Below are 12,286 nucleotides of genomic sequence, written 5' to 3' on the forward strand. Positions count from 1 at the left end.
TGTTGCATTGCATGAACTCAAGATTATAAACAATATAAAACAAAACTAAAATATATGACATTTTAATACAAATTTTAAAAATGTAAATAAGAAAATGTATAATAAAATAATTTATTGTTTGACTTTATGAAATTAAGATCTTTGACAAATTCATATAGCCTATTTATCCTATAAATCAAAACAGACGGGTTTTCTCCAATAGGCTACATTTTTTTTTTCATGGTTGTAATAATTATGCTATATGAGAGTATTTCAGATCGATGTAGTACAATCAAACACCAATTCCATTTAGGAGCATCTCCAAAAAAATGCGAATTTCAAATGGAGCCCTGCTTTTTTCCACTCTTCAGTACGGATAAGCGTGAGATAAGCATCATGCGTTTAAAGACTTTTAGAGGCCGTTAAAAGGAACAACCGAAATTCTCCTTTGAAGGGATTTAGCCCCAGTGCAAGCCTTTGGATCACAGCTGTCAATCAACCACTATGGCACCGCCCACTGGTGCGGCTCCGCCTATAAACGGCGCCCGTGAACTCGAGGGACTGTCTTTCATACACCAAAGCTCAGGGAGTAAGGATGCCTGCTTCTCCAACGGGGTTTGGAAACTTCTTCATGGACAGAAACATCAACATGCCCGCTGGATATCAATTATTGGGCTGTCCGCCTGGAATGCAACAGCCACCGCCACATCTTGTGGGAATGGCTGGGGTTCCCTTACCTTTCCCAGGAATACCGGGATACAGTTTCATCCCTTATCCTCATCCGGGACACATGGCACACATTGTAAGCATTCTGAATGATTTTTATATTGCATAAATAAATTTATATTGAAATATTTATATTAATTTGTAAGTCGCTTTGGATAAAAGCGTCTGCTGAATGACTAAATGTAAATATGTATTAAATTTCAATGCAAATCCATCGTAAATAAAATGTGTAGATTTTGTACGTATTACAAGTGGTGTAATGAATATAGAAATAAAACATGACAGACTGAAAAAAATCTTTATTATTGTATTGCAACATGCATATTGTTCATTTTCTAAAACCGACTCTCTTGCTTACTTTCAGAGCAATTCCTATGACCTCAAGGCTGCATCTCCGTATCACCAAGCTCTCCTCGGACGTGGGGGACCCTATTACACTCCATATCGTCCCATGCCAGCTGATGACCCGAGTAGGGTCACCAAAGTGGCCACCAGGGAGAGCACCAGCGCTTTGAAGGCCTGGCTCAGCGAGCACCTGAAAAACCCATATCCCACTAAAGGCGAGAAGATCATGCTCGCCATCGTCACCAAGATGAGCCTCACGCAGGTGTCGACGTGGTTCGCCAACGCCCGGCGCCGCCTGCCCTGCTTTTTTCCACTCTTCAGTACGGATAAGCGTGAGATAAGCATCATGCGTTTAAAGACTTTTAGAGGCCGTTAAAAGGAACAACCGAAATTCTCCTTTGAAGGGATTTAGCCCCAGTGCAAGCCTTTGGATCACAGCTGTCAATCAACCACTATGGCGCCGCCCACTGGTGCGGCTCCGCCTATAAACGGCGCCCGTGAACTCGAGGGACTGTCTTTCATACACCAAAGCTCAGGGAGTAAGGATGCCTGCTTCTCCAACGGGGTTTGGAAACTTCTTCATGGACAGAAACATCAACATGCCCGCTGGATATCAATTATTGGGCTGTCCGCCTGGAATGCAACAGCCACCGCCACATCTTGTGGGAATGGCTGGGGTTCCCTTACCTTTCCCAGGAATACCGGGATACAGTTTCATCCCTTATCCTCATCCGGGACACATGGCACACATTGTAAGCATTCTGAATGATTTTTATATTGCATAAATAAATTTATATTGAAATATTTATATTAATTTGTAAGTCGCTTTGGATAAAAGCGTCTGCTGAATGACTAAATGTAAATATGTATTAAATTTCAATGCAAATCCATCGTAAATAAAATGTGTAGATTTTGTACGTATTACAAGTGGTGTAATGAATATAGAAATAAAACATGACAGACTGAAAAAAATCTTTATTATTGTATTGCAACATGCATATTGTTCATTTTCTAAAACCGACTCTCTTGCTTACTTTCAGAGCAATTCCTATGACCTCAAGGCTGCATCTCCGTATCACCAAGCTCTCCTCGGACGTGGGGGACCCTATTACACTCCATATCGTCCCATGCCAGCTGATGACCCGAGTAGGGTCACCAAAGTGGCCACCAGGGAGAGCACCAGCGCTTTGAAGGCCTGGCTCAGCGAGCACCTGAAAAACCCATATCCCACTAAAGGCGAGAAGATCATGCTCGCCATCGTCACCAAGATGAGCCTCACGCAGGTGTCGACCTGGTTCGCCAACGCCCGGCGCCGCCTGAAGAAGGAGAACCGGGTCAGCTGGGCCTCCAGAGGAAAATCCGACGAGGAGGACGAGGAAGAGGAGGGTGAGAGCGAAGAGGAGGGATCTTTGAGGAAAGGCACGGAGGATGAAGACGAAATCGATCCTCAAACAGTTGATGAGGAGGAGGATGTCGCGGGGTCAAAGTCGGTTGAGGACCGTTTAGCGGAAGGACTGGATCAGCAAAAGGAAAGTGACAAGTCTGACACGTCCTGTGAGACCAAAAAAGAGGTGTGTAAACAAAACGTCGAAGTCCAGAAACCTAAAATCTGGTCTCTCGCGGAAACCGCGACTTCAGATATCGTCAAGAAACCCAGCGATCTGAAACATCTCCACAGTCCAGAGTTTGGAAAGTGGTGGGCTGGATGGCCTTCAAGGGACTCCTACTCTCCTGTAAACCTCTCCACACATGACCTTCTCAAACAGAGTCAATGAAACCGTTCATTCAAGACACTATGAATTTTGCACTTTGAAAACCATTGGTAACGTTTTGTTGTGGAAGTTTGCATACAAGATTTAATCCAATGCCTGGTTTAAAAACCAAAGGACTGTGTAAATATTGTACAGTTATTTTGTTTAAATTATAAATGCATTTACCTGCTGACTTATTTTTGCTAAAATAAAACGTTGAAAAATGTCAACATTTTGGTCATGGTCAATGGTAAGTCTGTTGAAATAATTTAAAAATAGTTGCACTGGTTTGCATTTAGTCTTAGTTGGAGTACTTTCGATATCCAGTAGTTTCTTAAAGTCCTAAAAACCCATTAATTAAAGAAATAAGTCACGAAAACTTCCCATTTCAGTGAATTTAACTCGCGTAAGTGTTAATAGCCGCAATGAGAAAAGAAAAAAAAAAAAGGCAAAACAGCAACGTAATTAAAAGGACCATTGTTTAACAAACAGGAACCTTATTAAATTTAATAATCGAAATAAAAAAATAAGAAGAAGATCCTTATGCTTTTTACACAAGCAAAGCATCAACATGATGGAAACTGTATAGGCCTACTGGCTTTATCCATGATCACACTCTCAAAGGTGATGATACACGGGGAAACTTTTTGAGCAATGTTGCCATCAACGGGCACCCAGACACAGGGCCCACGACCGATCTAAAGTGTCCAGATAGACATTTGTTGCCCATTCTCAATGGGAAAGTGCCCAAGCAACATCGCTCGGCAACATTGCTCAAAAAGTTGCCCCGTGTATCATCACCTTAAAACCTTTTAAAGTACGTGTTCACAATAGAACTTTATATATGATAATTGACGTCGTTCAAGAAGAGTTCTCAGATTTTGGAGGCAGATCAAGACGCGTTCAAAGCGTTTCACTTCAAGGCTAGATTTAGGCTTCGTGTTATCAGTGAGGACACTACTATTAAGGGATTTGCATATCTGGCTCTGATCTGTTAAAACAATTCAGAGCAGCGCGGATTAAGGACATGAATTGTTCCGTCGTAAAGGGTGATAATTAAGATTATTCTGTTTAGTCACGACTTGACAGACGAAAAGTGCCAGAGGCATCTACCTTTACCCTCATTTAATGCTTAAATGTAGGTGCTATGGGATCAAACATGAACAAAGTGACTTGTGACAAAATAAATGGTATACTGACACAAAAAGTCAAGCGCAAAAAGTTTAAACTGAAAGTAAAGCCAACTTGAAGTATAATGATTTGATTTGATTAAAATAACATTATAATACAGTATAGAATAAAAAACTTGAGCAAAACCATAAAAGAAGTCCAAATGGTTAAATAAATATATAAATAAATAGGCTATAATAAATAAATAAATAAAAGTCGAAAGGTAGTAGTAGTAGTAATAATAATAATAATAAAATGAACGAAGATGGTACTCACAATTAAATATAGAATAAAAATACTTGAGCAAAAAAAAAAAAAAAGTCCATAATAATATAAATAAATAAATTTAGCAATTTATTATAACACAACCAACTTGCAATTAAAATCCCATAGCACCTACATTTAAGCACTTACTTGCAATTAAAATATCCTGTGCATATTTCACCAGCCATATAACTTAACTGCTACTGATGGAATGGCGTCAGAAACATTTTTTAAATGTCAAATAAACTGCTCCATCAAAAATCTTGCATCCTTTGGTTTCCTTTATAAATCTCTCTGACACAAACACACCAATGGGATTAGGCCTTGGGACAATATTCTGTTTTTGGCCTCCCCTCTGCAGAGGGAATGATAAAAGGAAAACTCTTCCTTGCCAATCACCATGGCCTCCATGTAAATTCAAAGGCCTGTGGCCTGTTAATCCAAGGATAATGAGAAAACCCCTGGGTACAAAAAAAGGAGCACCTCCTACCCGCCCCCCGAGCACATATTCACAGCTAACACACACTGGGCACAACAATCTCCTCCATGCCCCCCTTTCAGTGGCCCAAATGATGTGTAATCCCAGTCTAAACAAGACAGGCAAAAGATATTGAGATAAGGATTGAACAATGGTGTGAGATACAATGCCTAAATCGGCCATCAATGGGCTTCCCGATCCGAGCATATGGTCATATGCTTTGGGTACTATAGCCTAATTTATAGTTCAACAAGCTACTTTTGGATTTGTTTGTTTAGATGTATACAAAAATATAAGCTTTAGCAGTCAAAAATCTACACATCACTACAACAAACCTTTTTCTAAAAAATGAAGGGAGTTGGTTGAAGAAAAATCATGTTGTGGTTTTTATGTGAAGCAAAAGTGAGGTTGAATGTTGAACTGTTTTATGCCAAAATACCTCAAATATGGAAATGGCAACCTCTTGTGGACAGTCAGAGTATCCCACAATGCATGAGCGATTCATCTACAACTCGGTTTTCACACCATTTGTCAAGTTTTTCTGTGGACATTTCACACCTCATAAGTAGCAAATGAATATTTTACAGTACTTACAGTGACCCACGGGCAATTATTCATGACGAATCAAGAATGATTTAATATGTAGGCTACAGAGAATCACAAATTATTTCATAACCTACAACATTCACAATAAAAGTAACAAAAATGGTAATGTACAAAGGAAATATTTACATAAAATACAAAGCAACAGAGATTTCACAACATTTAACAGTTTAAATGTCTAAGATCAAGATTACAAAGACAAAACATTAGAAACATATTATACATGATTTTGTGAACATAATTAATCTCACACTTCTGCACCACATTATTTTCAATCCCAACTGACACTTTTATGTTCTAAGAACGTTCTATGAATGTTCAAAACTTCCATTTTTAAGTTATACAAGCATTTAGGAACACATTAGCTGAATAACCTTCAAAGTGTGCAATCCTAAATATAAAGTACCAAGCATTGGGATGCATGTGTGTTTTGTGCAGTCTTTCTGCATCACATTGGTGTTATTATGAGTCTTTTTCTTATCAAACTACAGCTGAAGTGGGGAAAATCTCCTTAGGAGCTTTGAAGTGTTTCACTTCTTTTCTTCCTTACTCTTCTATCAACCTGGTCTCATAAAAATATGTACCTCTGGGTACGTTTCGCCGCAGTTTCAAAGAGAAATGTCCACTGAGTGGCGCTAAAGCACGGGTTCAATACGTGAGCACTGACACGTTTTTATTACGTTGATTTAGGTACGTATTGCTGTGTTTTTATTACGTTGCTTCAGGTACGTATTGCGGTGCTTCAGAATTCAAATATCCGGGGACTGTCGCTAAAACTTAAAGGTCCCCTGAAATGCTTAGAAACAGGCAGCGTTACTCTATGTGTTGACGTCATTTAAACTGAATCAGGAAGACAGGGCGGGACCATAGACTGTATAAAAACGGGCATGACATATCAAGCAGCCCCGCCCCCTTTTAAAATAGCCAATAGCGTTCGTTTATATCACAGCTTGGGCTAGAGCCATTCAGAGCCGTTGAGCTCGGTAAAGCCGCATTTGACAGGGTATGTCAGCCACAATCTCATCCATATTGCTATAAAATATAGTATTCTGTGTAGAATTCAAATAGCTCTGATACATTTTGTGGTCTGCGCCGACTCGCGCATGTGATCCGCTCCGTGCTATCGTGTCTCTGGACCGGAGCAGAGTGTGTGTGCGGTGCGGTGGTTAGCGTGACACAGCGCGAAACCAGACTTCTTTTTTTCCTCAATGGAAAGCATATTTACACTGTTTGAATCGTTCCCTGTCCCCTATATAGTGCACTACGTGCCATTCACTGTACAGAAAATACTAATTCTGTGGACAAGTGACCGATTTCAGCCGCGGCTTCAGCGTCTAGAGTGTAGGGGGCGGGCGCTTCGGATTCTAGAGAGCATTTGATTGGACAGAAAGTTTGATGAGAAGCTGAAGTACGATGTGACGTCAAAAAATCGTTGAGCCGTTTTGGCGGAAGTGACGAACTGCAAGCTTTTAATGCTTATATCTTCTAAATGCGAATTTTGTCACTGTTTTGGAGCACCCTGCCTTATAGATAACCTTAAGACTAACATATTGATACTAACACCCAAAAAACTTTAATTTTGATTTCATGGGGACTTTAATGCTCTATCATGCCCTACACCAAACCCACCCCTAAACCGATAGTGTTAACAAATGCAAAACTGATATAAAAACCGGAGCTCCTCGCGTCTCAAGTACGTCTCCGTACTCCGTGAGCTACCGAACAAACGTACCGTCTATGAAAACCCATAGATATGAAGTTGGATATGTGTGATGCTAACATTCAAAAGCGTCAGTTTTCAAATCTCCCAGCATATTAAAATTGTTTTGAAGTCTCAACATAATATTCTTCAAGTAATTGTGCGAAAATTACGTTTATTAATCGAAACTCTGTAAATTTGTGTGAAAAGGAATAAAAGGTGTCGGAGTTTTACTGCCTCTAGTGTTCATTTCTTTTGGAACCTGCAGTGATATGTACTTATTGGTACGTATTTCGCGTCTCGCTAACGTACGCCCCCGGGTACGTTTTTGCCATGAGACCAGGTTGCAACATATTCTGCATGACCATATTCTACATCCCCTCTATTCAGCACTAGTAGTGTCGAGTGCATGGGGAGGGTATGCAGCATTTCGTATCAATCACAGGACGCAAGTGGCAATACAACGGCAAAGGCTTTCAGCAGCAATAAGTATTTTCTCAACAAGGCTCATGTTGAGGAGCTACTGTTTCAGTCATGATTGTGTAAGACACATGCAGGTTTTGGGACATTTAGAGTAAAGCAGAGTAAAGTCCTTTATAATGTAATGCTCTATATGTTGATGGTTGTAACATGATGGGAGGACAGGACAGCTATCTACTTTGTAGAAGACTTTGCTCTATAAATGTGAATATGAATTTGATTCAGCACTTGGATAGACAGGTCCTTTGCCCTGCTCTTGATCTACAACATTTCCATTTTCAGTCCTGTTACTTGGCGTGGGGCTCACGGGTCCGCTTGTATCAACGTCCTCCTCGGGCTGTTGATTTAATGGTTGGATTGCTCTCTCAACATCTGCATCTTGATGCAGTGTTCTTATATTTAAGCCTGCTATCTTTGGGGCCTGTTTGGGGAGCTAAAAACAAAACAATCATTATTATTAATCTCCACACATGGGAATGACTATTCCATGCGATTAATCTCAGAAAGACAGTGTATGTCTTTGCATTATGTTGCATATGTATGAATAGTAAATAGACCTTTACCTCTATCCAGCCTTTATGTCCTAGAGGAAATTAAGAGAGCAATTATTGGTAAACTCTTTTGATTTAGCAAAGCTATAATGTGATATGAGTACTTGATCAAGGATAGTTCACTCAAAAATGAAAATTCTGTCATTATTTACTCGCCTTCAAGTTTTTCCAATCCTGTATACGTTTTTTTTTTCTTCTATATGGAACATAAAAGACGACATTTTGAAGAATGTTGGTAACCATACAGCTGTTGGTCCCCATTGACTTCCATAGTATGGAAAAAAAATACTATAAAAAGTCAAAGGGGACCAGAAACTGTTTGGTTACCCACATTCTTCAAAATATCTTCTTTTGTGTTCAGCAACTGTAAGAAATCCATGCAGTATGGGGTGAGTAAATAATGACAGAATTTTTGGGTGAACTATTCCTTTACAAACTGTATTGTAGATAAATGCAGTAAATAATTTGTAGGTTGCGGTACATACTTTTTGCGTAGTATATTGCAGCTCCAGCTATTAAGATGAACAGAAATATTGCAACTCCCAACCCAATTGCAGCTCTGTGAGTGGGTCTACCATCCACTGAAATGTGACAAACAAAACACACAACAAGCTCAGATGACAATCTTCTAATAGTACTGGTGATCAAAACGTTACTACTGACAGCATTGTAAAACATTTTAGTGTGTGTTGCAAACATGTCACAGTCTTTTTTCAAATAAACATGATTTTCTGATTCTGGTGAAGTGATCACACCAGTTTAGCCATAGAGGAACTGGACTCCACCCACACAGCTCTCAAGTTTCACTACTGTACTTTCAACAGCCCACATGACCTCTTTTAGGAACTAACAACAGTATCAGTTTTACTGACAATTAAACAGTCATATTGACAGTCACTAAACGCGAGATCACATTTTACAGTGTACTCACCACAGATTCGGTCTGAGGTTGAACTGCCAGGAGCGTTTTTATCATATCCATATTCACATCTAGACATAGGAGAAAAAAAACAACAGAAATTTAGACAGACAGTAAATAAAACAACTATTTATTAACTACTTATTCTGCATGCTGGCCAAACAAACAAAACAATTCTGACATAAACCATAAATCTGATGACCAAATTAAAATATATAATAAAAATATACACTAAATATATAAACAAAAAATATACACTACTGTTTAAAAAGTTGGTAAAATCTTTTAATGTCTCTTTTGCTCACTAAGTCTGCATTTGTTTGATCAAAAATACAGTAATGACAGTTATATTGGAATTTAAAATAGCTATTTTTATTTAAAGGGGTCATATGATGCGATTTCAAGTTGTCCTTTCTCTTTGGAGTGTTACAAGCTCTTGGTGCATAAAGAAGATCTGTAAAGTTGCAAAGACTAAAGTCTCAAATCCAAAGAGATATTCTTTATAAAAGTTCAGAGTCAGCCACAATTTATTCCTGTGATGCAGGGATTTTCTGCATCATTACTCCAGTCTTCACTGTCTCATGATCCTTCAGAAATATGCTGATTTGGTGCTTAATTATGATCAATTATTATTGGTGCTTAATTATTAAAAAGGGCTCATAACTATGAATGTTGAAATCAGTTTTTGCTGCTTAATATTTGGAAACTGTGATACATTTTTTTTTTCAGGATTCTTTAATGAATAGAAAGTTCAAAACAGCATTTATTTAAAATTGGGATCTTTTGTAAGATTATGTCTTTACTGTCACATTTGATTAATTTAATGCATCCGTACTGAAAAAAAAGGTATTAATTTAAAAAAATCATACTCACTCTAAACTTTTTAAACTGTATTGCATGTTTTGTTTGGTACAGTTCCATCAAATTATTTCAGTCATTTCATTTATAATGACTCAATTAACCTGACTTCATTAGGTTACACCAACATAAGTCATTTAAAAGGGTTAGATCAGGTAGAAATAAAAATTGTAGGCAACGCTTGCATGTTACTGTGTAGATTAAACTCAGAATTACACTAGAAACAAAAGTCCCCTTTTCCTTCTTTTAGTACAGTATATGAAAACAGCACTGGCACAATTAAAGGAGGAAAAAAGATTTTTCATACATTGCCCATTCCTCGCAAGTGTCAGCTGAATCATGGGTGGAGAATGTTCCATTTTTACATGCCTCACACACAGTATCACTAACCGGTGAACCTGCGAAAAAATAAGCTATATTTGAACAACAATGATTATAAAAACTCTAAATCACATCTAAAATTATGGTCTAAGGGATGTGACATATTATTATTCAGGAGGTACAGTTAAGCACAGAGTCAACATTAACCAGTGGGTTTCAAACTGACTCTTACTTCAGACAGCACAAACCTTTTCTGACGACTCTCTGTCCTGGCTTGCAAACTTTGTGTTCCCTACAAGTGTTGCAGTCATCATCTTGCGTACAGTAGTATCCAGCTTCACACTGACATTTGCTTAAACTGGTCTTACTGGGATTTATTATTCAGGAGGTACAGTTAAGTGCAGAGTCAACATTAACCAGTGGGTTTCAAACTGACTCTTACTTCAGACAGCACAAACCTTTTCTGACGACTCTCTGTCCTGGCTTGCAAACTTTGTGTTCCCTACAAGTGTTGCAGTCATCATCTTGCGTACAGTAGTATCCAGCTTCACACTGACATTTGCTTAAACTGGTCTTACTGGGATTAATTTGTGGCTGAAAATGTAAATCTGAATTAAACAGAAAAGCAAGAGAAAAAACGGTAAGCTTCAGAAAACCCTTATATTCATTTACAGTTACACGTATACATTTAGCAGACACGGTCATCCAAACCTTATCAATTTATCATTAATATTCTTGACTAATATTAGTGATTCATATTATGTTTAATAATTTATTGTTAATATGAATAGATATTAATAGTATGCTATAGTATCACCTGAGATTAAACGTTATCTCCATTAGACTATTTTTCTCTAATATTTCAGCAGTAATACTTTAACCTATGGACACTCACTGGGGTCACAGCTGGGCTGGCGTTCACATTTGGTTTTACTTGTGTAGCCGCTCTGATACTCTCCGTCTTGGCAGTCCTGACAGCGCGGGTCCTCGCAGTTGTCGTCCACCAGCATCCTCTTACCTGTGACACACTCTCTGATTAGACTCGTATATTAAAAGAGAGTCGTATATTAACCACTGCTCTAGATTATGCCAGTTTAATGTCACGCCACATTTAATTACAGTTCGTCCACATACCTGGTCCACACTTCTTGCAGCATTTATCTTGCTTCCAATAATGTGTTTCCTCCTCACAACATGACACAAGGTACAACAATGTGACCTGTCAAAGGTAAATGCACAAGGAACATTATCAAAGAATATTCATTCATTCTTGTGCTGTGCTGAAAATCCTTTACCTAACTGGTGTCCCCGATATTGCTTGTAAATCTTGGATTCAATTTTTTTTGTAAACTTGTTTTCTGTCAATTAGGACAGGTTCAGAACTGATTGGTCGTAGGCCTTATTGATCTGAGTTTATGCAACTCTGTTTTTGAGTGAAAACAAGCATTATTTGTGGAACATTTTGGCAATGTTTATTTAAAAACTGAGGAGCTCAGATCAGTGAAACCTACGATCAATACAAAACTTGTGCGATTGAAAGAAAAGTTGACAAAATAATTGAATCCAATATTTGGTAATATTATAGTATAATGAGAGACTTTCAAGCAGTTTTTAAATTTTTTTTGCAGGCTGGTCATTTTTTTTTGGCTGGGATCAATTGTAACAAAAAAGTACAAAAGCTATCCATTTTGGGAAGTTGTTATACCCTGTGTGAGTTAAGTCAGTAAGTTTTAATCCAATGCGACAACATTAACTAGCATTTTGGTGAAAAAGAAAATCCTCTATGGGTCGAAATGACCAGAACACAACATGAGCGTGTATCATACGCGGAAATCCATCTGAGGGTTGTCCCCCCCTAAAAATATGATTAAAAACCACGCTGTGCATTGTAAATAACAATGTTTTAGGCTTTAATCAATTGTAAGTAGTAAAACAACACAAACGGGGCAAAAATGCGTTTTAAGTTTAGAAACATTTTGAGTCTCCCCCTCCCTTGCCTCACTTTGGTCCAAATGTCTGCTTACGTCTTTTACATCACCTACACACACACACACACACAAGTCCGGTGAGAGAGAACAAAGCCAATAGTTGAGGAAGTCCAGTAAGTAAGGCTGTCAAGGCTATTTTATTCACTTAAACATC

At 38.4% G+C, this 12,286-nt stretch overlaps 3 protein-coding genes across 3 annotated transcripts in view; 2 read left to right on the forward strand and 1 right to left on the reverse strand.

Annotated features, from left to right (window-relative positions):
- The first annotated feature begins 559 nt into the window (after nucleotides 1-559).
- Nucleotides 560-1,426, forward strand: LOC107751843 (iroquois-class homeodomain protein IRX-1-like). The gene is made up of 2 exons (XM_016567616.1): nucleotides 560-781; nucleotides 1,070-1,426. Exons 1-2 carry the CDS (start codon nucleotides 575-577, stop codon nucleotides 1,424-1,426), a joined length of 564 nt encoding a protein of 187 aa, XP_016423102.1. The 5' UTR covers nucleotides 560-574.
- A 155-nt stretch (nucleotides 1,427-1,581) lies between these two features.
- On the forward strand, nucleotides 1,582-2,879 carry LOC107751857 (iroquois-class homeodomain protein IRX-1-like). The gene is made up of 2 exons (XM_016567625.1): nucleotides 1,582-1,802; nucleotides 2,091-2,879. Exons 1-2 carry the CDS (start codon nucleotides 1,596-1,598, stop codon nucleotides 2,823-2,825), a joined length of 942 nt encoding a protein of 313 aa, XP_016423111.1. The 5' UTR covers nucleotides 1,582-1,595; the 3' UTR covers nucleotides 2,826-2,879.
- A 4,520-nt stretch (nucleotides 2,880-7,399) lies between these two features.
- LOC107751858 (tumor necrosis factor receptor superfamily member 5-like) overlaps nucleotides 7,400-12,286 on the reverse strand; it is a 7,625-nt gene continuing 2,738 nt past the window's right edge. Inside the window, exons 2-9 of the mRNA XM_016567626.1 lie at nucleotides 11,279-11,363; nucleotides 11,040-11,162; nucleotides 10,603-10,752; nucleotides 10,131-10,221; nucleotides 8,978-9,036; nucleotides 8,532-8,627; nucleotides 8,059-8,078; nucleotides 7,400-7,928 (exon numbers count right to left, since the gene is read on the reverse strand). Coding sequence (XP_016423112.1) covers nucleotides 7,692-7,928; nucleotides 8,059-8,078; nucleotides 8,532-8,627; nucleotides 8,978-9,036; nucleotides 10,131-10,221; nucleotides 10,603-10,752; nucleotides 11,040-11,162; nucleotides 11,279-11,363 — 861 coding nt within the window. The 3' untranslated portion in view covers nucleotides 7,400-7,691. The remainder of the gene's footprint in view (nucleotides 7,929-8,058; nucleotides 8,079-8,531; nucleotides 8,628-8,977; nucleotides 9,037-10,130; nucleotides 10,222-10,602; nucleotides 10,753-11,039; nucleotides 11,163-11,278; nucleotides 11,364-12,286) is intronic.

This window comes from Sinocyclocheilus rhinocerous, unplaced genomic scaffold (genome assembly GCF_001515625.1).
Source record: "Sinocyclocheilus rhinocerous isolate Xijiao unplaced genomic scaffold, SAMN03320098_v1.1 scaffold2126, whole genome shotgun sequence".
Taxonomy (NCBI): domain Eukaryota; kingdom Metazoa; phylum Chordata; class Actinopteri; order Cypriniformes; family Cyprinidae; genus Sinocyclocheilus; species Sinocyclocheilus rhinocerous.